The sequence below is a fragment of the Micrasema longulum genome, unplaced genomic scaffold (genome assembly GCF_059751315.1).
Source record: "Micrasema longulum isolate JH-2025_06_02 unplaced genomic scaffold, ASM5975131v1 h1tg000482l, whole genome shotgun sequence".
NCBI lineage: Eukaryota > Metazoa > Arthropoda > Insecta > Trichoptera > Brachycentridae > Micrasema > Micrasema longulum.
In genome coordinates, this window is record NW_028277679.1 from 1,082,742 (window position 1) to 1,109,613 (window position 26,872).

At 38.6% G+C, this 26,872-nt stretch overlaps 2 protein-coding genes across 2 annotated transcripts in view; one reads left to right on the forward strand and one right to left on the reverse strand.

Annotated features, from left to right (window-relative positions):
* LOC148281252 (uncharacterized) overlaps positions 1-5,599 on the reverse strand; it is a 45,524-nt gene extending 39,925 nt beyond the window's left edge. The window contains exon 1 of the mRNA XM_088227000.1: positions 5,449-5,599. Coding sequence (XP_088083126.1) covers positions 5,449-5,451 — 3 coding nt within the window. The 5' untranslated portion in view covers positions 5,452-5,599. The remainder of the gene's footprint in view (positions 1-5,448) is intronic.
* A 7,642-nt stretch (positions 5,600-13,241) lies between these two features.
* On the forward strand, positions 13,242-26,665 carry psidin (phagocyte signaling impaired). The gene is made up of 6 exons (XM_088227001.1): positions 13,242-13,318; positions 13,483-13,707; positions 17,356-18,102; positions 19,103-19,489; positions 23,428-24,308; positions 26,299-26,665. Exons 1-6 carry the CDS (start codon positions 13,252-13,254, stop codon positions 26,533-26,535), a joined length of 2,544 nt encoding a protein of 847 aa, XP_088083127.1. The 5' UTR covers positions 13,242-13,251; the 3' UTR covers positions 26,536-26,665.
* Positions 26,666-26,872: the final 207 nt, after the last annotated feature.

Here is a 26,872-nt window from a genome sequence, read left to right on the forward strand (position 1 = left end):
AGTAAAAAAATACGATCTAACGGTATTACGAGGCGTTAAATGTCGCTGCCGCCCAAAGCGGGGACTTCTTCCGCCCCCCTCTCCGGTCGCCACTGCCCAACCGCCGGCCTTCCGATTGCCGCCCGCAAGTACAACATAAATAACAGAAGTCAAATCCAAACTGTTTAGACTAAAATACTTGCAAATTTTCAAAACTCAGTATGCAGCCTATCTACCTACAGTATTCTGCATCTTCTCGTTGCACAAAGTGCCTTGTAATAAATACACGTGGAAGTAATCATTTCAATAAATCCGTGGCATGTGAAGATAAAATAAATTGTTTCACTTAAATTATCAATTTCGGGTTAAAATTGAATTGATATTCATAGAATCTTTCTCGATCATTTTCGTTACACGAAGGTGAAAATGGTGACGATGGTTATTGGGGTTTTGTGAAATTCTCCGCCTCGCGGTCTTGTGGTAGCGCGTTCGACTGCCGCGCATGAGGCTTCGGGCTCGATACCGATGATGATGGTTTGAAAAATATTTAAATTTATCGCAACAGAGAGGGAAAACATTGTTGAGAAGGAAATATGGAAGTCCAGGCATTTACAGGGCTTATGACATGTCATTGGCTGGTTTTAGTGGCCAATGTTTTCCCTCTCTGTTGCGATAAATTTAAATATACAAATAACTCCCTATGGAGGAAATCCAGCCAGTCTGCAAGCATTTGGACATACTCAAACATTGTTGAATTAACTACCTGGTAAAAGAAGAAGTATAAAAATTGGAAAATTGTTTTCAGGCGTTGCCTAATAGGTGATTTAATTCAGCCGTATGAATCTCACCCACATTATAACGGTTTCAGCTCCTTTACTTCACAAAAAAACATTTGTCAGTGTGTATTTTATGTTTATTTTATTATAATATCAACATTTAGAATTAGTCAACTATATTATGAAACCCCCTCTCCTCCACCCCTCCACTCCTCCACTCCTCCACTCTATTTCCTCATCCCTTAACTCTTCATTTTGTTTTCTCATGTCTTATATAATACTCGTATATTATTTTTCTCTTGACTGGCGTAACATGTTCTCTCATTATATTTGTGAAAAACTTTAACTGGATTTATGTACTATTTTTTATATTTTGTATTCTTATATAACAACTGTTGTTTTCCTTAATAAATAAAAATAAAAATAAAATAAAAGTCAACAGATGGAAGAGTTGAGGAAATGTGGATGTTTAAACATGGGCAGAATGGTGAATGTTACACAGTGTGTAAAGTGGCCACTTAAACCAGCCAATGACAGGTTATAAGCCCAGTAAATGCCTAGACTTCCTTATTTCCTTTTCAACAACGTTTTTCCTTTTTTCTACGGTGAAGTTTCTTGGAAATGTAAGGATTTTTTTTTTTTAAGAAACCGAACTACTTTGCATGATGTCGCTAGTTCGTCCGAATCAACCGATGATAAGAGAGTTGTAAAAGATTTCCGGTTTACGGAACTTGAGACGACGTCACACGCGAAATAATTTCAAAAATACAAAACTTTAAAAAAAGATAAATAAAAAAAATGGGCTTAGTTTGATAGTCTATAAACAAATATAAAAATTGGCTTCGTTTAATAGTATTTTAACAAATATATTTAAAAAAAAACAAATAAAACCACTGAAATTCCTCATTTAATAAACGATTAGTATTTTCATAAAAAAAACGTTTAGTTAAAAAAAAAACAAACATTCCGCTAAAAACCGAAGGTATGGAAAAATCTATATTTAAAAATTTCACGAATGAGAAAAATAAAATGGCGTGTGAGTTAATGAACTCTAAAAATCCGCAGGGCCATCTTTGATCAGAAGTTTGGCTCCCGCGAAGTTATCCAGTCATTTTTATTTATAATTATCAAATTCATTTTCAAGTTGTAATTTTTCAATAAACAAGCAAAAAATTGAACTAAATCGAAGGTCAATTAATTTACAATACAGTTCACACCATAAGATCGTTGGTTTATAATTCTGAATTTACGTATCTTTAGTCCTTAAAATATAGCTTGATTAAAATGACAGCTGTCAAACTAATGTCCCTAGTGATGGGAAATTACTAATCACCGATGAAATCGATTTTATCAGTTTTTTCATGCAAACATGAAACTCTGTTTTCGAAAATTGATATAAAAACGCAAAAACAAGCCTATTATAGTGTGTTTAAGACAATTATTCACCATAAAATAAGACATTTATACTTTGCACGAACGACATCACATGAATTATTTTTTTATTCGATCGATTTGTCTATCTCTAATATTTTTGCATAATAATGTAACCTTGTAAGAACGTCGTTAATATTTAGGTTTAGTTTAGTTTTTTCAAAGATGATTTTATACATTTATGTTGATTTATATGTCAAGCATTGTATTAAAAAAAAAATTAACATGCCAGATACGAATGATTTTTCATGTGTCAATATAAATCACTCCTTAGACGTTACTATAAAGTTATGTCGTCACTTTTGCTGACAACTGTCATTCTAATCAAGCTATATTTTAAGGACTAGTAATTACGTTCTGGCAACGCTTCAAGCAACAAGGGCGGGGCGGTCAGGATCGAACTGCCGGGGGTGGTCAGGGGGTGGTTACTGGTTACCTTATAAATAATGATGATAACACGTGCCACGAGTAGTTATGGCACGTGCCACGTCATGAAAATATACGAACATAGTACGTGGACATAATATTGTTACGTTAAGGAATTTACGAGTATTTGCCCAGTGCAGAGCAGATTTCTCTATTGACCATACATCGTACATCGTACGTCATGCAACTTCCTGGCTTAACTATTTTCTACCGATAAATATTTTTTCCTATCGCAACCGCGTCCTATTACCGCCATTCTGCATGCGTTGCAAATACAGACAAAGATATTAGATATACAGAAGTACATAGGTATTTTTTATGACTACTTCCATCATTGATCGAATCGTGCCAGAGACTAGGATGTACTATCCGATATATTGTTAAAAACTATATTGATATAGGTGAAATTCATCTTGCTGAGTTATAACCTCAAGGTTCCGGGTTCGATTCAACTGTCAGTTTTTGAATCCGAGCGGCTAGGTGCGGTAGCTAGATTGACTAGATGCTGCTCATTACATATTTATTTATTAACGGACATTGTCCATGTATACAATTAATAGGGTTAAATATTACAATAAAAGAATAGTTTAAAACTTGAAAAAAAAAAGAAAAGAAGCATTGACAAGCATAAGGGACATCAAGACGAGATCTGGACTATTTATTTAGTGCTCGTTTAAATCATTGTAAACTTAAACCAAAAAAGGAAAGATTTTGTCTTTAGTTAACAATACGATAAAGACGGTAAACATATACGATCATCTAGCCGTAAAAATGTAGCCACTTAAAAAAGATATATTCATATATTCATTCCCTTTCCGCACCAAATGGTGCATAGGGCACTGCATCGGTACACCAATCGCAGCGCGTTTTGATAATTTTTGTTATATGAAGGTAAGGCGATCAGTCTTACGCTTCAGCTACCAGTCTAGAGACTATTCTGGTGTAAAATCACCCTTCGAAATAATATTTCATAGAAACCATGTCAGGAATCGAACCCGAGACCTCTTGCATGGTAGGCAAATGCGCTGGCTATTACACCACGAGGCCGATAATAATATAGCAACAAAATATGCAAAACAAATCATTACAATCTCAGAGAGACGAGACATTGCCCTGTCGTGTCGGCAAGTTTCATCTTTCGGGAAGTGAACTAATTATTTACCATTGATATTTAAAGCATTGACTTTGTGATCAAACATTTAACTAAATGTTATTAAATATTCGTTTATAACAACTTACCGGCTTTTCTATGTCTACCGGTTTCGAGACGTACCCGCCTCCTCGTCGGGACAATAATCAAACCAACATGCAAAACCCACAATACACCCGAACAACATAAAATATTTTCATAATTTAATCAGTGCATATTTGTCCTAATCCGTGCGTGTAGTTGTTAAAATGCTTGTCGTGTTGGTTTTATATTTTTCTGCAACTTTAATAATTTTAATGTAATAAATAAATCACTAAACATAGATTTATTTGCGAATAATCTTAATGACGTACGGCGTTTGCTTTCGAAAGATTTTTTCTTTTCTTTTGAATTTACATTAAATTACTATTCATTTTAGGTTCGATAATCTTTTTTAACTTACTGTGATGCAGTAAAGTTAAAAAAATGAAAAAAGTGAAAACCTGTAATTGGCTTATTTGTTATTTGTTTTGCTATATATATAAGATAATTATAGCTGTTGGTTATTCAAATAAATAAAATAAAAAAAACTAAAAAAAACAACTATGGTGAGGGTGTACAGTGGGTTTTGCATGTTGGTTTGATTGTTGTCCTGACGAGGAGACGGGTACCTCTCGAAACCGGTAGAAATAGAAAAGTAGTATTTATTTATCTTTTGTACAACTCCTCTCTTCGCTATAGGAACACATCAAGCGATAGTTCGCCGGATAGTATCCGGGGTTGTGACGAAGAACTTGCGTTCGTAGCATTCTTAAGGTTCAATTTTTGGGGCCATTATCCAAGCGTTGCAAATAAATTCGCAAATAAGAACCTCGGAGGTATGATCGTGAGTCCGCGGTGCTACCACGGGACCACGAGCCGTCATCATTATTCCCCTATCCGCACGCGATGGTGAATAGGGCGCTACATTGGAATACTAAATACAGCGTAGCTTCACCGTCTGTCACAACATGGTAAGGTAAAGTGATCAGCCTCACGCTTCAGGTACCAGTCCAGGGATAGTATGGATCCATATTTAACATAAATAATATTTCACCTAAACATTGCCAAAAAACGAACCCGGGATTCAATTCAATATTCGATTTTTTTTCGATTTAGTTAATTTATTTTAAATAATGCACACATTTCAAACTAAAATTTAATACGTACATATCATAAAAAGACAAAAAATACACAAAGAGACTCTTGTCAAAATAGTAGGAGAATCCTGCTCCGGAAAACCCCTTCGGATACATGGAACAGATCAACATCCAGAGCGATGTTGTTCAGCGTAGCGGCAGCCCTTCCAACGGCAGGGTGGTCCTGTATATCGGAATGTGAAACAATTTATGCTGACGCTGTCGTATGTAATTATCAGGAACATACAAACTAATGCTCCTTGTAATCTCAGAATTATCGATAAAAATGTGTAATTGTAACAATTGAAAATGATCACAAGTATGATAGGCGAACGCGCCAACCGCTACACGACGAAGTGACTTATTCCCACTCCATTTGCGTAAGAGTCGAAAACACTCGCCAATGGTTCTGGTTATATTTCACATACGGAACTGTATTCTTCATCCGCCTGGACACAGAGTATGTGTCCTTTATGTGTTTATGCTCAGTTTCCTTTATTTTTGGTAAAATTAGAGGGTTTATGCTCACCATTGTTATCCTATGTAGGGGTACTGATTTAGGGGAAACTCTCCCTGTCCCGTACACGACCGGACACCGGACACTGGACACTGGGCGGATCACAACATTATACCGGACGCTATCGGTGGAAGTTCGGCGGGCCGGTACTGACGGGGCGCAAGACGCGGACTGACTGAGGCCCGAGGAGGCGGAGTCGAGAGCTCGCGGAAGTGGAACAATTTCTCCCACGAACTGTCTTCATTCGACAGCAGCGCGGTGCGCCCGAACTGGACGAAACCAGGCCAACTGACCGAAATGTGGAACTTTAGTGACACCCGAAATTGAATTTCAAATAATTTTCTTTCGCATTATAACAATACCAAATATTTAATAATTTATTGTATAACTCAACAAACTCATTTTGTAAAAAAAATCGTTATCATGAGACAACACGTATTTATTTATTTTTATTTATTCATTTCAAATTACATTTGTATACATATTCACTTGTGGCTTTTTAGGCTGTGCCCGTGTTAAACCATAATAATTAACCACAACAAAATATAAAGTCACTTTAAATAAATAATAATTACATACATTAACCATCTAAAAATTAAATAAAAACTTAATTAAATCCACAAATTTGGAATAACCCGGAAAAAAAAGTGAAAATGATCTTAAAGATAAAAATAATTTTCTGTCATTTACTTTCATACGGTTTTGAATTCTCTAGCCTAACCTCTTTTTTGTATAAATACATTGAACTCTACCAAATATGGGTTTAAATTCCATTGTTTTCATTATGAAAGTAACAAGTTTTGAAATAAATTCAGTTTGAACTTCAGTTTTGAAATGGTGGTAATGCGCACAGCGCAGGTACACCAACTTAGAATCAGATGCTGGCTCCTCAGATAGGGAAATATTCACGTCGGTAAAGATCTACGAAAAAAAACAAATAAATAAAGACACCAGTCTCGAAGATGTCGCGAAAGCGATGAAATCGGTTACTGGATATTCCAAATTTGTGGATTAAAGGATGTGGATATCACTCGTCTTTTATTTCGATAATAAAATACTTATAAACTAGTAAATTATAAATCATTCCTATGAAGTGACTAACATTAACCAGTATTATACAAAATAATAATATCATTAAAATTAATCCGAAGTGATACATCATATGGGAAGATGAATTAGAATAGGGTGAACTTTTGAGAGGCTGGCATTCCTACTTGGATCTTCCAAAAATCCCAGTTTACCAAAAATTATTTACATGGATGGCGAAAATCATCCTTCATAGGAAGAATTGCCAAAAAAATCATTAACAGAATAACAAAAACATGATTGTTATAATAATTTTTAATATTACATATAAAATGTAAATTAATGTAATCAATAATGTAACAAAATAACGGTTTAAACGATATTTAAAAAAAAAAACGAAACATCAAAATATGTAAAGCGGAAATAAGAATAAGGAAGGAAAGCAATACGAGATATTTTCCAGGAACAGTTTCCTGAACCTTTTTGTGCCCATCGATGTGCAGCAGAGGCCCAATAACAGTGGTGAATTACATCTCAGAACACCCAGGCTTGAGAAAAATCACATTCAATTTTTTTGTTCTCACCGGGAATCGAACCCGGAACCTTTCGTGTGTGAGTCGGGTGTCTTGACCACTACATCACGGAGATAATTGACGTGGGGACTCCGACTAAGGCTTTTATCGATGTAAATTCCCAAGTATTCAATATTATCACATTTTTCAATATTGTTGCTTGTGCAGTGTGCAACACACGGAGAAGTTAGGACACGTGTGAATTACGAGTACATACATGTATTATACCTCTACGCAAACAGCGCACTAAATTCAGCGAACGTGCATTTGCGGTCGCAGGCCCTACAGCGTGGAATGCTCTCCCAGCAGAGGTGCGAAATTATGAGAGTGAAGTGATGTTTCAGAAAAAACTTAAAACCCACTTGTTCTCTAAATCATTTTAATAAATCCTTAGCATGTGGCGACTAAGTAGATTGTTTTTCTTAAATTAAAAAAGTTAAAATTAAATCTATTTCTTTATATAATCAGGTTGTAAAGTGCCTTTGAGGTATTTTTTAAATATTTTTTATATGAGAGTTGCATTATTTTTTACCTAGCTTATAATATACAAGGTTTATATTTCAAAAATATGATTTTTTTGCTATTATATTACTTTATTTTAGCTAAACTTTTGGGATCAAGAAGGATATTCTGATGTGTGTGAGCCAATCAGGAATTTCTCAGCATTTGCTCACGTGGAGAGGAAACCACTTAAAACTCTTCAGGAGAAGCCGGCCTGTTGACAGTTGTCAACAGGCTTTTCGTTCCACTAGAAGAGTGTTCGAAATTTTGTTCCATAATTTGGTTTATTTTACCAATTGCCTGCTCTATATTGATCATGTATTATACAACCTATCGTATGAGTTCTTTATTACCTATCACCGATGGGATGTCGCAGAGATCTTCACCTAGGCTTCTGCATCGCGCCTCCAGCTGTTGTCTTTAAAAGCTAAAAAATGGGCAATGCATCAACAGGTGAGTGACATCCTGAGAAGTTTCACCGTCGCATGGGCAGCTGTCGATCTCGGAGAGCTTGAAGCGATGAGAAGCCGTGAGAATCTGGGTGAGCTCGTAGCCAGCATTCTGCGTTCTCCTGGAATCATAGGCATGGAAAATTGTAGGGAAAAACACTTTAGTAATACTTCCGGTAGGTTCACTCAAATAACGATCGTTCCAGCCTTGAAGCCTTGATCGGTATTATTTTACGAAAACGGTGCTGTATATATCCATAATAATCCATAGTAATATTAGTATTTATACATATATATTTTTAAAGGAAAAACCCGCTAAGCCTCTATTTAGAGGTTTGTCAGCAGGTGGGACAGAGGGGATATGGAAGGAGGTATATGAAGTAGAGATAAACAAAAATCGCAAGTCTGGTCTCGTCAAAAGCAGAAAAGGTCGAAGGGCATGTATGGCAAGATGTATGAATGTGGAAGAAGCTAGGAATGAATGCCAGGATATGCATATGTGGCGGTCTATCCTCTCTCTGACGGGGAAATGGCGTGACGTTTGTAGTAGCAGTAGTAGTGTATTTAATAAAAACATGTTTATTTATTTGTATCGCCCTAAGTGGGCCCGACTGAAATTGTCGTATTGGTAAATTGAAGTGAGACCGTGGGACAGTAAAAGAGCAGTAGAAGGGCCCCAGAAAAGATGGGCTGACGATATTATCCCTATCGCACGAAGAAAACGGTCTAGTAAAAATACCAATTACCATACCTTCCTGTGATCGATGTACGCTGCATTTGGTTTAACAAACAATGGGGTTTGATGATGATAAATATCTTTTACAGGATAAACTGTATGATAAAACATCGAGTTATGTACACGTAAATAGTACTCAAATATTTCAGTAATAGGGAAATATCGCGTACTACGAAGAACGATCAAAATATATGAAAAGGACTTATTATGCATAATTAGTTGAAATTTCAAAATCAGTATGGATATTGTGGAGAAATGTTTTTATGTATAACTTTAAAAAAGAAAAGATAAAAAAATATGTCATTTGAAAAATGCGACATGTTTAGCATTGATAGTTGTGACGTTTGGAACAAAGCTTAAAATGAACATGATACGTGACATATTAGGGGCGTGGTAATTTTATTTTTTCAAATATATTTTATGCTACAAATGAGTAGCAAAAAAAAAATTTTACTGAGCAGTATTTCATAGACCCCTTTTACTTTAAAAACGTTTTAAAAAACCGTGATATTTCCCTATTGTAATAAAACATAATAAAAAAAATAAACAAAAATAGAGCATTTCAACCAGTTCGTCCATACAAGAAGCCAATAATAGATTTAGATGAGTGAGCCTTTGAGATAAATTTTACTTAGGTAACTTTAAGCCTGTTATTTTTTGAGAAAAAAAATGTTCACTTCTTACTTCCCCCCAAAAAAGTATCAGAATCAGTTTTTGAAAAAACGAAAATTCTAATATTTTTGCCAATTATTTTAGGAACGCGAAACTCAATTACCATTAATCGCATGAATTGAAAGCCATTGATAATGTATAAGTGATGCTTCTAATTTGTATATTAATTTATTATATGAGTCTGCGTTTATAAGAATGTTTAGTATTTAGAATGTAAAGTAAATCCTCGGAGTAATAATGCGTCAACCTATAGAGAAGCCCTACAACTATGTTCCATAGAACGCAAGCGATGTTGATTAGCAACAAATTGGCGGCCATTTGTTTTGTTTAACAACATACGCATAACGGTTCTATCAGATGCTTATGTCACTGTGCTTGGCTTTGTCTGTAAATAACTTGGATATTTACGTTATGATAAATAAAAATCGACTATGGTGAATTGCAGTATGTTTGGTTGCAGCAGTAAGAGCGTCAAAGGTGTTAAAGAAGTCAGTTTTCACAGGTAATTGATTTCGAATGTTTTCCCATGGTTTACATTGATTTTTGGCTTTTATTGTCCCGACACGTCCCAGATAGCAGTAAAACTTGGTTTAAGATTGATGGAAGGTTGTTTAGGAAAATTTGACGGGACAAGTTTTTATCAAAAGTTGCTGGAATATTGTTATGTCAAATTTGAAGAGACAAGCTTTGACAAAACTTGCTCGAATCTTGTTATGTCAAGAATGGTATTTCAGAATCCGAAAGAGGTAACACATTTTGTGTGCGTTTGCAGGATAAACGCGGTAAAGTTATCGGATCAAAAGTTAACAGATGGAAGAGTTGAGGAAATGAAGATGTTTAAACATAAGCAGAACGCTGAATGTTACACAGTTTGTAAAGTGGCCATAGGTCGTATGGATTTGCGTGGCATGTGTAAAACGGCCATCCAGTGACGATCAGCACATTGCCATATACATAAAAATATGTAGAGAATTCCTTTTTTTTTATTTATTAAAACTGTTATATTTAATCCCAAGACTTTTCTATAAGATGGTTTTTTTTTGGCACCACAACAGGCCGTGAGGCCCAATTACAGTGGTGAATTACAGCACGGTACACCCAGCCTTAAGAAAAATAACATTTAATTTTTATGTTCTCACCGGGAATCGAATCCAGAACCTTCTGTGTATGACTCAAATGTCTTAACCACTACACCATGGAGGCCACCGAATTAAATTAGTGCAGGACAAATATAAAAATAGTGGTTAGTTCCAAACAACGTTCAGACTGGCAACACTGCTATAGTCATAGAAATATATCATACCATGTGGTCAATATACTACGGCGCTGTCAGATTTTACTGTTGAAATTCGTTTTAATTACGCATTTATCGTTGGATGTTTTGCCGGTGATTTTTAAATTTTTTAATATTGTCAAAGTGTTAATACTCAGTTTAAAGGATAAACTATTGATATGCCACCGAGGAAAAAAAATAAAATGAATTTTCGTAGCAGTCATTCGACAAAACCGTCTTGTCAAGAGTTCTTTAAAGTAAGTTTAAACATATTTTACATAATATCTCATCCACTGCATAATGCAAACAATAGTTTATACTGATTAATTATTAAATATCACAAACATTTTACTATTGTTTAATTGCATTGATTGAATTATGTTTTATTTACAGAGCGAAAAGGCTGTTAATAATGTATCGATATAACAAACCAATACTTAAACTTCAAAAGCTTTGCGAATAAGCAAGAAAAATCTGATACTTTTGAAAATTAAATAAATATTGGAGAAAAGACAGAGAAAAGAGAAAAGTCAATAAGACTCGTCAATGCAAAATAATGTACTGATTTTGGTAGAAAATGTCCTCGCAGATGCAATACTTCCTTTAATTATGAAAACCGAACAGCAATCTGCATGCTCAAAACTGATTTGTAATGTTATAACTATTTATGTCATGTTTTATGTTAGTTTCATTTTAAAAATGTATCCAAAGTAAAACGACTTTTTTTATTTTCAGAAACACTTTTTTCACCTGTCATCGACTGGTTTAAGAGAACACTTAACACACTAATATTATCATTCTGCCTATGTTTAAACATCCACATTTCCTTAACTCTTCCATCGGTTAACTTTTGTGAAGTATAAGAGCTGAAACCTTTATCATGTGGGTGAGGTTCATTCGGTTGAACTTTAAACATCCACATTTCCTGGACTCTTCTACCAGCTATCTTTTGTGAAGTATAAGAGCTGAAACCTTTATTATGTGGGTGAAATTCATCCGGCTGAACCATCAGCTCTTATACTTCACAGAAGTCAACTGATGAAAGAGTTGAGGAAATGACGATGTTTAAACATAGGCAGAACGCTGAATGTTACACAGTTTGTAAAGTGGCCACTTAAACCAGCCAATGACGGTACATAAGCCCAGTAAATACCTAGACTTCCATATTCCCCTCTCAAAATGTTTTCCTCTGTTGCAACGAATTTCGATTTGAATATCGGATACTTTTTACTCTAAGAAATCCCGCTAGTCAAAAAGCTAGTAAGTTATAAAACAGTTTTATTTATTTGTTTCAGAGCTGAGAGACAAAAGAATGCACCGGACCATAATCTCCTGTCCAATTGACATGAATTATTTGACATCACATCATCTGACTTTCTTGGCAAAAATAGCCTGTAATTTTTATTATTTATTCAAAATAAATATACTGAGTTATCAAAACAAGATATTTTATTTAATGTTAATGTTTTTAAGAAGCTTAGTGTTTTTGTGTTTTTTTTGGTTTTGTATGTTTTTTTTTGTTTTTTGTTTTTTCTTTGTTTTTTTGTTTTGTTTTTTATGTATTTGTTTTTTCTTTTATTTTTTTATTTGTATAAATAAATCCAAAGATGCATGACTGTTGGTGTGACAACCTTAAAGGATTTTTGTAAAAACAAACGTCATGCAAGTTTGTTGGATGGTAACTAGAAAGTTTGCTTTAAACTTGCGTCAAGTTTACAGAGTTGCAATCTCAAACTTGGGTCAAGCTTGAACTCTTGATACTCTCAACTTGATACAAGCTTGAGGCAAGTTTAAATTGCTATCTGGGGTGTATTATGTTGCTTAAAATGTTTTCCTTATGTCAACATATTTACTTCAGATACTGTTTTTTCCCAATTTAAGGGATAAATTTGTGAATTAAAGTATGTTTACTGTGTGTCAGGGCAGCATTAGGCATCCATATAAAGTTTGAGTCTTTATCGAGTAGAGGTCGATTCAAATTTTACTCGAAAATAGCAACGTTAACCTTGGAATCGCATCTAAAATGATGTGTCTAAATTTCAGGCCGCTACGACTTGCCGTTTCGGAGATGTGACGGACAAACAAACAAATTCAACGCAGGACTTTGGTGCCATGGAGTTCGGATTTATGTCTCAATAAATGTGACATGAGTATATTGTGAATAAAATGAATAAAAAAATAAACACACTATAGAAAAATAGAAAAAGAATTATAGAAAAATAAATTGTAATAACCCTCCAATAATAAATACACAGATACATATTTAAGAGTATTTACAATGTAAATTAATATCCATTTGGCAATTCTCGGCCCATTATTTTGCTGGTAACTGTAGCTAACTTAATACCTTATAAGGTATTACGACTATTATGACTATAGTCATAGAATGGTTTTCCTACGTTTGGGCTCCTCTATAGCTTGTCGCATTATTACTGTTATTATTATGTTTGAAAATCCCGCCATAGAGCGCGGATCCGAAAAATAGTTTCGTTCTATTTACATCCACAGCTGACTGTTTTCTATGTAACTCTATGTCATATGGACCAAAATATTTTTGATCATTCGTCTATGGTTTTCCATCGAGAAATGGCGGCGAAGTTGCAGCATGTGCACGACAGTTGCGTTGTGGAGCGCCGCTTGCGGCCCATTTACGGTAAGCACAGGCTGCATTCTCGCGAATCGCTACAGATACATTCTCCGTTTGATGCCCGGCTAGGTTGCCTCGATACGAGCGCGAAATCTCCTCGACCGGTCCGTCTACCTTCGCGCCTGTCAGACGGTATGCGGTGGCGACTGTACGAATTGCGTGTGTTTTAGATTGGCTGGATCTCGGGAACAACAAGAGGGCTCTACAGGAGATCGAGAAGGTGCTGAAGAAGTCTCCCGCGCTGCAGTGCGCGCGCGCGCTGCGCTGCCTCGCCACCTGGAGGCTGGGGCGCGAGAAGGAGGCGCTCGCCGCGCTGGAGACGCTGGCGGCCGAGACGCCGGCGGACGACGCCACTCTGCAGGTCATGGCCATCTGCTACCGCGAGTCCCAGCAGTGTGAGTAGGCGCCGTCTCGCTTCGCTCGTAGGTTCGAGTGTGCTCCGTCTTCGGTATCGGGATCTTCTTATAGAAACTGTTTATATTATGCTTTTTCAATTAAATAATAACAATTATTTATAAATTTGTACCAACCACTTGAACTCTGGAGTTATCCGTCGACCAGTTTTGAGGTACTTCCTCATCATCGGGACTCGATCCGACTAAGAATTACTCGTTTGGACAATTTAGAAAGATTAGAAATAAGTAAGGTCTAGTAAATAAAGTTTCCTTCCAACTATCTCCTTGTTTTGACCATATTTCTTTTATTTTAATACATAGTGAATTCATTCTTTATTATAGTTTATACCGTCATCGCTTTATTGTAGTATAATTTTGTGAATACATATTTTTGGATGGCAGCCCCTACTGTGAATACATTTTTTATAGTTTTTATTTATGTTAATTTAATTTGTTCATCTGTTTGTATTTGAAATAAATAAAAGTAAAGCCATTAACCGAAAACTCCTCGTAATAAACAATCAATTAAATTTAACTTTGATAAATTATTTTTAAAAATGCCCGTTACTATTCATATTATCCTCTTTCTCTTCCGTTTATTTCACGCAATATTTTATAACAACTAATTTTAAGTCGGTTCAAGTCCCGAAGATGAGGAAGTAACCCGGAAACCGGTTGATGTATATCTCTTAGTTTAAGCGGTTTATAATACGATAAATAAATAAGTGTAAAATGTTTTTGATATTAAAAATATAACAAATAACCGGCTAACAAATGTAATTGAAATATAAAAATAATGATTACTTATCGCTGTTAGAGTGTGCATATCCCATTCGGAACCCCATTTATCCCCGCAGCTCGTAATATTACGATCGGTTGTTGAAGAATGGTTGTGAGATATATTCCATTTAAATTAGGTTACCCGTGCCAGCCGTGAAGTATGAATACCTGATGAAAAATGAAATCAACCGTTACTGTCGAGCGGGAGAAAGGATGACCTCTCATTTTAAACCGGGTCGTGGTGCCGTGGTAGTATTGTGGACTCGCGGACCGACGGTCCGAGATTCTACTTATTTGCTTCAAAAGTTATCATGTTTTGGAAATAGCACAATCGCAAAATCTTGTTTCCCGAACATTTTGTTAAATTTGATTTTATTTTATTTATTTAGAAAACAAATAGATTTACAGGTTAAATGATTATAAAAAGAAACTATAAAAATAGTCTGACCTGCTATCCAATAACACGTATTCACTTAACTATACTGAAATAGAGCGACGACGGTTATATATATATATAAATATAGTTGGATAATTTATATAGCGCCATTTTTGTGAAAATCACCTCAAGGGCGTTGAAACCATATGAAGAATAAATATACCATATGTCAAAATAAAAGAAACACGGACAAAACAAGTTGAGACTATTAAAATTCTTGTTAAATGCTTCACATATACGAGGGATGGCAGAATGTTTCCGATGATAAGTTTATCCAGTGACTCTCGCGGTTTATCCTTCTAGGTACAGATATTATGGTTAATAAGGATTTTATAAATATTTAAAGCATTAACTTTTTAGTCAAACATTTTAATAAATGTTATTAAATATTTGTGTATAACCACTTACTGACTTTTCTATGTCTACCGGTTTCGAGACGTACCCGTCTCTTCGTCAGGACACCGATTAAACCAACATGCAAACCGACATGCAAAACCCACTACACACCTTCACCATAGTTGTTGCGCAAAAATATAAAACCAACGCGACATGCATTTTAATAAGCACATACACTGATTAGGACAAACATGCGCTGATTAAATTATGAAAATATAAAAAAATATGTTGTTTGAGAATTAATGAAAAAAGTAGAAGGGATGGAGGGAGGGGGTAAGCTTAATAGGGTGACCATTACAGTGGAACATCGTCTAAAGGACTATATCGGAAGTTTGTTTGATTATTGATCAAAGGAACATTATTTTTTAAAGCTTTCCTTATGCGAAATATTTCTATATTATTTACTTTTAACCCTTTATTATTTGTATGTAAGATTTTAACTCCAGTATTTTCATTAAGGTCGTGATTTAAATTGATTAGGTGATTTGCAATTTCAGAAAAATTATTATTGCGAAGACACCTCATATGTTATTTAACAGGAATATCAATATATTTATATTTATTATTAGCATTGTTTTTTTGTATAAAAAGCAGGTTGGATATTATTCGGTAAAAATGTTGATACATTTGTGGATATAGTATTTAGATAAAGAATTCTTCTCCATTTATTATTATTATTAATATTATTATAATTACTGTTTAATTGGTGTCCTGACGAAGAGACGGGTACGTCTCGAAACCGGTAGACATAGAAAAGTCAGTAAGTGGTTAAATACAAATATTTTTTTATTTCAAAATATAAAAATGTACAAAACATAATTGTATTTCCACGAGTTGGCAAACTCATTCCGGGATAGATACAATTAAAGATTATCATCAGATAAAAATACATTTAGTTGGACATAATTAAAACAAAAATGGACAAATCTTGGAAGCCTTCTTGAAAACAAATTTAATAACATTTCTTATAATAAGGATTTTTTTATTTATTTAAATATATATTATGAAGTAATGCCTAGTAGGAGAAGACCCGTGCCAAAGCAGACTAACATATATGTTTATTTATATATTGCCATATACATACACACACACGTGTGAACTGTTATAAATTTTATCCTTGTCATTGTATTGTAGTGTTTAAATTGTCGTGGTATTATATAGTATTAATATGAATATAATTTACCTTGCAATGTAGTTTAATAGGGTTTCGGTTTCTCTTCTTCCTAACTTAATAAGCCACGGGGTTATTTTATATTTTTGCATAGAAGTTACACCGTGTTGGGTTGGGTGAATAAAATATCTTTAACCTTATTATAAATTCTAGGAGCCATAAAGCTAAAAGATCTTTGTTCGTAAGAAGTTTTCGTCTGCGGTACAATGTGTTTCTGCGACGTCACACTACGAGTTGATATACGAGTATTGTGCGCTGTTAAGATGATGAATTATTATTGTTTTAGCATACAATTTTCTAACGTCCAAAACATTACATTCCTTGAAGAGTTGCTCTGAAGAATAACGATACGGTTTTTATTTATTACTCTAACAGACTTTTGCATGCTTTTGATGCACCTCCCCGTCCTAAGATACCGCACGACAATACACTTTGTACAAGCGCAAAGTACATAATTTTTATCAATGAGATGGATACAATTTTTTGTAGAATTTTGAGTATATATATTATTTTTCTTAATTTATTTGTTGTTATCATTATATGATTATCCCATCTCAAAGAATCATCTGAGGTTAAACCGAGGTCAACGTATCATCACCGAGTACTGCCTTAAGGCAATTGACGTTAGGTATTTTATTTCTTCTACAGAGACTGGACAAAGATTTTCTTACAAACAGCATGATACCATCATTATGCCGAGTATTTTGCCTTGTGAAGAACATATTATAGTTTTCAGTTTTCTGAATCGGAAGGCAGTCGTGAATCCATAAATGTTAATATTATTATTATAGATACATAAAAGTACTTTTAGCGTGGTATTTCTCGTAGCTATAATAATTACAATCGCATCGTACATTATTTACAGTGGAAAAGGTGTGCAGCGCGTACGAGGCGGCCGTGGAGAAGGATCCCAGCAATGAGGAGCTGCACACGCACCTGTTCATGGCCTACGTGCGCGTCGGGGCCCTGGAGCGCCAGCAGCACGCCGCCCTGCGCCTGTACCGTCACAGCCCCAAGGCGCCCTACTACCTGTGGGCCGCCGTCAGCGTGGTGCTGCAGGCCACGCGCGCGTCAGCCTGCACCGTGCGCGCCGTGCTGCTGGAGCTGGCGCAGCGCATGCTGGACCGGCTGCGCGCCGAGCCGCGCGCGGAGACCGCCCAGGAGCTGCGCCTGTACCTGCACGTGCTGACGCTGCGCGGGCAGCACGCGCGCGCGCTGCAGCTGCTGCGCGAGCCGCGCGCCGCGCGCGCCCTGCCCGCCGCCTTTGCCGCGCTCGCCCCGCCGCTGCTGCGCGAGCTGCGCCGCTGGCGCCGCCTCAACCGCCTGGCCAAGGGGCTGCTGCGCGCCGAGCCCGACCGCTGGGACCTGCACCTGCTCTACCTGGACTCGGCCGGCCGCCTGATGGACGGCGAGGGGGAGGAGGAGGAGGAGCCCGGGGAGGCGGAGGCGGACCCCGAGGCCGCCGGGCCCGAGGACTCCAGCCCGGCGGCCTGCGCGGCCTTCCTGGCCGGCGTGCTGGAGGGGTCGGCGGGCGGCCGGGCCCTGCGAGGGCCGCACCTCGCCCGCCTCGAGCTCTACAAGCGACTCCGCACCCGAAACATCGACGCGACCGGTGAGTGTCCTTTGAACATATTTTCTTGCGTTCTTTACGAGACATCGGGTTCTCGCGGTCCCGGACGCTCCCTCGCAATTGACAGTTCTTCGGTATTCTCGTCTGAACTCCGGTCAAGACGAGATCTGGTCTAGATGGTGATATAAAAGAGTGGAAACGTTTGGAGTTCACCTTTATCCAGCGGTGGAGAGAACAAGGCTGAAGGAGAAGAAGACATCCATTTTCATTAATATTTCCATCCACTATTTAAATTTTTGTAAGTATACTTTGTGTGAAAAATATGTATGCTTTTAGTTCTTAATAATGTTTATAAAAATTTTTGAATGTGTAATATTTCTTTGTAAAGTAAGAGTAAGAAACCCGCCGACAAGCCGGTCACATCACACGGTTTAGTGGGTTTCATTATTTTTCCTTTTATATTTTCTGTTTATAATGTTTACCTTCTTTAAAAATAAAATTTAGGGTGATTCGAAGCGACAATTTCCCGTGCTTGTAATATTTGTCTTTTTTTTCCTCCGTGATTAAGAAAACCGGCTCTCTTATCGAATCAAATGTGCAAACTCTGCCGCTACTTAGTCCCCCCTAATGTACCGCTTTTTGCTATGAAAAAAAATGTTTTAGCGATGGGCAGCTTCTGCCTGTACTCTTTTAAGCTCATCGATCACCCCCCGGCCCCGTGATGTTGGGTAAGTACACAATCTTGCCGACCGCATGGTAAACAGGCGCAGTTTCAGACCCTTCAGTCGCATTCGCCGACTCGGTCACTTAATGGCCTTATTAAATTAATATAAATCATCGCTTGATATTTAATTATAGCTAAAGTTACTCACGAAATGACAATATTAAATGGGTTTTTGTCAGAATCTCCTTTATGCGAGAGCGTTGATAATCGATTGATCGATTAGGGCGGCAGTATTAAACGCGGTTAAAAAGAGTCAATTAGTGAATAAAAAAATATCTTAAACTTCCCGATCGTCGACTGAATCGTCCTTCCCTCCAGGTCTCCTGGGAGAGGCGAGCGACCTCCTGCTGGACTACTTTCGCAGGTTCGGGCACAAGGCCTGCTGCGCCGAGGACCTGCGTCCGTACCTGGAGCTGGCCGAGCCGCGCGAGCTGGCCGCGGCGCTGGAGCGGGAGGGGGCTGACTGCGACGAGCGCGCGCTCACGGCCGCCAAGCTGCGCTCGTGCTGCGGCGCGCCCCTCGGCGCGCTGCCCGACGCGCCGGGGGCCGAGGAGTTGGCGGCGCACGCCCTGCACGCCGAGGCGCTCGCGTACTCGTCCAGCGCGCCGCTGCTGCGCGGCCTGCTGCGCCTGCACGCCGCCTTGGACCGCGACCCCGGCGACTACCACTGCAAGCTGCTGGCCATCAAGTTCTATCACATTCTGGGTAACCGTCTACACGTTTTCTCTATTTTTGATCTTTGTCAAATATTAAAGATTCGTACTTTTGCATCATTCCATTAATTTATATTTTTTTATTTTATTCATTTCGAATACAACCGGATGTACGGGATATTGTTCTTGAATTAAATATTTGAGGCTGGCGGTGAACGTTCTTATATATGAAGTATGAAGAATAAGAGTTACGGTAAAACCTCATTTTTCCTCAATTTGACGTTTTCCTTTTTTTTACCTCACGACCCATTTTTCTTCTCACATTCTCCTACAAATATTCCCCCCAATCAACGTTTTCTACATTTTTCATCACTCCTGTACTGTACAAGTCACAGTTTGGACTGTATTCCACAATCCTGAAGCAATGGGTAGGGTAGGTGTCGCTCTCGGGGTCGTAAATCCTGAAAGTTACGATGTCTCGAAATCCCTCTAGAGTCCGGTGTCACTGCGTAGGTCGGTGGAAGATACCGGTTCGTAGTCCCGGGGTGAAGCGATGGTCAAGTCCAGGGGGTAGATCCAGTAGCAGAGCGGGAGGTCGGGCGGAGTGACGAAATAAAACAATCTGCCTAAGGTGAAGGCTCGAGGTGAACTGATTTATTAATTTGAAATCAACACATTATATAGGGCGTGTTTCGGGCCCCCGCTACCTGCGTCCGGACCGGCGTTAGGCTAATACGGGAGTGGGGGGGGAAATACCGCCCCCGCTATTCCCGGCCGGAGCGCCCCCCTGAAGTGCGTACGGGGAGGCGCCGGCGCTCGGCTCGGTCACTTCGCTGGGAGCCGCCGCACGCGCCACATCAATTACAAAAAAACATTAGTCTCATTTACAAATATTTCTTTTTTAAGGCAGCCCTTAGTCTCGTTTATAATACAAATGCCCTTTTTAGGGCAATAATTAGTCAAACATTTAGCTCCAAGCCCTTTTTAGGGCCTGTAACATAAATTTCTATTCTATAGTACCCCGGTATCGCTAAAGTCAGACCCGAAAGTGGAATATTCATCCTTTATTGTAGGTCCAACATTTAGCCGACAGATACCGGGGGCCCTAACTATATTATTGCATTTTACATATTTTTTGACCGTCCGTTACAACCCCGGTTTTACAAATCCAAATCAAAAAAGCAAAAATCGTGTGCCACGCCACACGGAATGAAAAAACATATTTAAAACATAAAAACAGGTAAACAACTAATAATGGATGAATGTTTGTGTTAACCTAAATTCAAAGCAGGTGCAGTGTAATTGACCTTTTTGTTTAAGTGTCTTCCTTTAGGGCTAGTCTTAGTTTTCATTTGAACAAATACGTCATATTGACTTGTACAAATCATGATACGCAGTTGACAGTCGTTAAGAAACAATAAAGTTTTAATATCATTAAAGTGCGATGTTTAAAACATAATAGAAATATTTAAAGTTATAAAAAAGATGTTTTAAAAAGTTATCATAAAAGTGGAAACAATTCTGCCGCAATCTATATGACAGTTGTTTTTAGCGATGCCATAGAAAAAAAGTGTATACAAAATTAATGATACGTTACAATTGTTAAAACAATCCAAATTTTTAATGAATTTTTAATACATATTGTTTTTTGCCGTTTGCAATTTGACATACAATACGGATGGACAAGGGCACGGGACTGTGTGGGGCGGAGTGGAGACACGCTTACACGTGTGTGTACTTCGTCCTCGGGAGATGGCTATACAATACGATAAAGATTCGAAGTTGGGGCGGAGCCCGGTTCGGAGTTCGGCGGGGCATTGAATTTTTCTTGCGGTTCAAAAAATTTTTTTTTATTTACTTCCGAGCTTGGTGATTTAGTTTTTTTTTTTTTAACGATTTAATTTATTTTTGTTAACTGCGTTAGGCGTTTCGGGAGGGTAGTTGCATTTTTGTTACCACCTCTGATACTAGCGCCATCTCTCAGGATTATTGGAAACTTGTTGACCCGCACAGTATAATGAATAACCACAAAGTTGGTGCTCGACATACTTTGTTAATGGCCGTGAATTTATTATCGCTATATCCGATAAACACTTAAGCTGATTACTTACATAAGATAAGAAAAATATGGAATAGTATAAATACAAACATTTCAATCATGCCTCACCGATCAATCAATCACATGGAATGTGCAGAATCACGCAGCACTCCGACGAGCCCCGCCGTATGTAGATTAGATGAATACGCCAAGTTTAACTCTTAAGTTATTTTGTCCAATACATAATAATAATAACGGAGTTTTGTATACTAAAAATGACAATTAGGAAGTTTTATTTTTACCCGTAACAAATATAACGAGTCATTTGTTGCACTCTGTCCCTTAATTTAGTTTGAGCGCACACACGACGCGCATACACGACAATATGACAATATCGACGTGGTTTTATATTTTTAGGTGTTGAGGAAATAAATATTTTATATTCAAAATTTATTTTGAGTATTTTTCTGGTTGGGTTAGAAAGTAATAATTACCGAATAACGGCCGACTGATATTCAGCTAGACCTAAAGCCTTACTAGTAATAAATTATACAAAAATGTGAGTTCCGTAAATAAAAATCCATCGTGTATTGTATTTATTACATGTTGAAAAAATGGAATGGCCTCCCCGAGAAAGTGATCGGTGCTAGTTCGGTTAATGTTAACTAGATGCGCACAGCAATTTATAATGTTTAATAACTGCGTACACTTGATATACACTAAATTTATAATGTTTAATAACTGCGTACACTCGATATACACTAAATTTATAATGTTTAATAACTGCGTACACTCGATATACACTAAATTTATAATGTTTAATAACTGCGTACACTCGATATACACTAAATTTATAATGTTTAATAACTGCGTACACTCGATATACACTAAATTTATAATGTTTAATAACTGCGTACACTCGATATACACTAAATTTATAATGTTTAATAACTGCGTACACTCGATATACACTAAATTTATAATGTTTAATAACTGCGTACACTCGATATACACTAAATTTATAATGTTTAATAACTGCGTACACTCGATATACACTAAATTTATAATGTTTAATAACCGCGTACACTCGATATACACGCACCAGCTTAATAGCCACTAGTGTATTATTCATAATAATAATAATGGACCGACTGAACAAAATGGCCGAGTAACTGAATAACTACTTTGCGGGTAAGCTGTGTACCTCATGCGGTTTACCCCTGGAAACCGCCGCTTAGCATACCCTATCCTTAGGATTTTCGAGGCAACAGGCTGCGGCAGCGGGAGATTGATACGAGGTAAGGTAGATATACCTGGTTACTCACCCAACGTGGCCTAGTGTGGCCGACATGAGTACTAAGGGCGGGTGGAGCCCTACGTGAGTGAGCTACATGTGCCACCCCAATTGGTGTTGGACTTTTAGGGGCGTAGTGCCAGACCTGAGGAACAGATGCAGTTGCATACTGCTTACGAAGGGGGGAGCTAGTGCGGCTCCTATCCCCGCCGCGGCTAAAGATACTCGGAAGTGAGTCCCTCACAGCCGCGGTCCCTGCCGCTCGGGGTTCGAGCCAAATCCGGTAGTCATAGTAGCGGGTGTTGATTTGTTTGATTTGTGATTGGTGCTACTGCTTATGTAGTAATTATTCGCAGTTATTCACATTACTTCCTAGTGGGGAATCGAGGTCGTTTTCTTTTCCCCTGACTGTCAGTAATTTAGATGTTTTGATTCACTTTTTGCACTGTCCTTAAGACTATGAATAACTCTATAGTGGCATCAGTTTTCGGACGAGTCCACGATGTGGAAATAAACCTTCTTATGCCAATAAACCGACTTTCTCATACAGCTCAACCCACCGAGCCGTCTGGATCGTGCTGGCTTCGTCTACTCTAAACCCACGATCTTATTGTAACATTAATACGTTTCGAGAATATATAAATTCCGGGTTTTTCAGGTTGCGGCACCAGCGCTCACAAGATCCACGAGGACTTGGACGTGAAGCACATACAGTTAGATTCGCTCGCGCACATCCACTGTACTCAGCTGGCCCGCTCCGGCCTCCCGACGCTTGCGCAACACGCCTACTCCGCCACCTCCAAGTTCTTCTCGCACAGCTACAAGGACAGCGTGGACCACCTCACCTTCTCCTACAAGTTCGGCTCCTTTATGAAGCTCGAGGAGCTCATGGACTGGCGGGAGCGGCTGCACGCCTCGCTGCAGCGCGCCTGGTGCGAGGTGGAGGGCGCGCACCTGGCGCTGCTGCGCGCCGCCGCGCCCGCGGAGGCCGACGCCGCGCTGCTGGCCGCTCCGGCGCCGCCGCTCTGGGAGCGCCTGGCCGATAACCGCGACACGGCCGTCAGCCGGCACTGGGACGCGCCGGCCGCCGCCGACCCGGCGGGCGACGCGGAGCAGTTCCGCCAGGAGCGCGCCTACCTGCGGCTGCGCTCCGCCGCGCTGGAGGGGCTGCGCGCCGCGCAGCGCCTGGCGGCCGGCGAGGAGGGCGCGCGCGCGGAGCTGGCGGCGGAGCGCGCGCGCCTTGCCGAGCTGCGCGCGGAGGAGCGCGCGCGGGCGCCGGCGCCGGTGCGCGCGCGCAGCGCGGCGGGCCCGCTGCCCTCGCGCCTGCTGGCGCTGCTGGCGCCGCCGCTGCTGGAGACGTACGAGGCGGGGCTGGAGTGCGCCGGGGAGAGCCCGGAGCCGGAGCGGGAGGAGCTCTGCGCCGAGTTGCTGCTGCGCTGCCACGCCGACGCGGACTCCGCTATCCAGCGCCAACTGCGAGTCGCCGATCCTCTCTGGACTCAGCGGGAGACGATAGAAACCGTCGTCAACTTTTTAGAGGTGATTTTTCTATGTTAAATTGCTGTCATATGAGCAGAGTGAACAGTGGAAATGCGATCTCTTGGACAAATGTGTGGGAAATCAATGTACGACAGGGTTACGAATGATGAAATAAGGCGAGAGTGCAAATCTGAGAAACATGTAAATGATTTATTTTTTGTTATATTTTTGTTTTTTTTAATAAAAACCTTTATTAGCATAAAAACAATACATACATTAAAAAAATGGAACACTTTGTTTGAACTTGCCAAAAAAAAGTCTGGCTCTTGTGTTTGGCAAGTTTACAAAATATTATAAAAAAGGAACAAAAATCGCAAAACAAAATAATACAACAAATAAGAAACAATTGTAGAAATTGAGAAAACTTAATACTAATAACAAGTAAAAAAATAAATAAAAACACAAAATTTATAAATTGATATTCACAGGCACGTATTATACAAACATTTTTATTTTCAAAATACGGTTGATGTTAATTATGTCGGGAAGCTTTTCTTCAATTTATTCTTAAATTTTCCCTAGTTTATTTCTCAACATGGAATTTGTGGTAAATTATTGAAAAGCTTCTGTGCCATATACGAGTAGGTATAATGATGTTTGGCCGTGGTAGTTTTTAATCCTGTCCTCACCCCAACCTTCCCGTAATACGGTCTGGCGGTCAACTATTGCGTATTGAATGATTTACTGTACTAGAGCATAATAAACTTTCTTCAATTGATCCGTCGCTTTAAAAATATGTGGAGGAATTTTCTTAGTCTTTAGCACATTGAATCTATTTGTTTCTTTATATTATTTAGTAAACCTGAATAATATAATATACTTAAGTGTTCTGTTTGTATGTGTTGTTCATGCTGTATAATAAAGGTTTACAAAAAAAAAGGATTAGGAAAGGGTCTTTGAGATGGTTTCGTTATGTAGAACGAATGGACGGCGAAGAATGATAATATATGGCGAGAATGCACGCTAATGCAGGACAAGGACGACCGAGGAAGACATGGCATGATCAGATAAACCAAAATATTAAGTCTGGTCATCTCAAAAGGAGACAGACCGGGCATGTATGACGAGATATATAAATGTGGAAGAAGCTAGGAATTTATGACGGTCCATCCTCTCTTATTAAATTGTATTTTATAAAAATTGCTGAGCCTAGTTGTCAATTCCATTTCGGAAACCTAGTTCAAAAACCATTTGGATGCTTTTTATACCGAAGAGGAACTCGGACAAAAAGCGGTACACGAGAGATAGGCGCATCGGCAAAGGCCGCCTGCCCCTTAACGAATAATAACAATAATAATTTAAAGTTTAATATAGCATCCTATATGTGAGAGGGTATTAGAAGCAACTTGGAAATCTCCACCAAAAACGGAGAATTAGTTATTGATGCCAAAATATACTTTGCATAAAAACCTACCTACCTAAATAATAGCACAATTCAAAACTGTCTCTAAATCTTACGAAATCAGATTTCAACTATACCATATTTATTAGAAAAGCAACTGCGTCACGGCGCCAGCATTTCATTTTACCAAAGAAAGTTTAAACAATTAAAAAAAATATTTGTGTTATATTCTCACTATGGTTTTTTTATCTTACTTTTTAAATGGTTCTTGCAATGTTCATCCAAAATATAATGAGGAAGTTCAGTAGATTTTCTTATTGTTATTTGTTAATAGACTATTAAACTAACTAATTAATATCATCAGCGCTCTGATTTTTTAAAAGTTTTGTATTTCTGAAATGACTCCGCATGTGACGTCTCAAGTTCTCTTCCGCTTCTTCTCAGTCGGTTTGTTTTGCCGACTGCCTTATCATCGGTTTCTTCGTATGAACTATTGACGTCGTTCAAAGTAGTTTATTTTTATTATATTTTTAGAATATTTTCGATAAACTTTGCTGTAAAATGTAATGCTCTAGTTTTTACCGCGCGTAAGAAAACATTCTTCGTATCCAATTTCCAGTAGGGCTGAAGTTTCTCATTGTGTCGCAGGTGGTGTCGGTGCTGTGCACGGTGTGCGGGCAGTGGCGGGGGCCGAAGGGGGCGCGGGGAGCACGGCGCGGCGGGCCGCTGGTGGCGGCGCTGCTGCGCGCTCTGGGCGCCCTGCCCACTTCGCTGCTGGCCTGGGGTTTCGACGCGCCGCCCGCGCCTTCCGGCCTCATCCGCGCCCTCAACTGCCTGCAACAGGCCATCAAGGACAAAATCAAGTTCCTGCAGAGCCTGGCGTAACCCCCCTCCCCCGCGCCGCAGTTAGGAGACCGCATGTTGTACAAAATTGAAACTAGTGTAAATATAAATAAGTGCGGATGACAGTCATTAGTTTGTAAGGAATCGAAAATAATAAAATTGTTGGGAAATCTGTCTGCCTTTTTCTGTGTGTTTTTTTTATTTATTTTTATTTAAGAAGTTAAACATGAACAGAAAAAATATAAAAGGAAAAATAATGAAACCCACTAAACCGCGAAACCGGCTTCAAAGCAGGTTTCTTAGTTTTCTTTTACAAAGAAAAACATTTAGAGGAATTATATAATTTTAAAATGTAATATAAACATTATTAAGAACTAAA

Excerpts from the sequence above, each read along its gene's own strand:
- psidin (XM_088227001.1), top strand. The coding sequence starts at position 13,252 with ATGGCGGCGAAGTTGCAGCATGTGCACGACAGTTGCGTTGTGGAGCGC. Across the intron at positions 13,708-17,355 it reads CTACCGCGAGTCCCAGCAGT|TGGAAAAGGTGTGCAGCGCG; the intron begins GTGAGTAGGCGC and ends CATTATTTACAG. Across the intron at positions 18,103-19,102 it reads CCGAAACATCGACGCGACCG|GTCTCCTGGGAGAGGCGAGC; the intron begins GTGAGTGTCCTT and ends CCTTCCCTCCAG.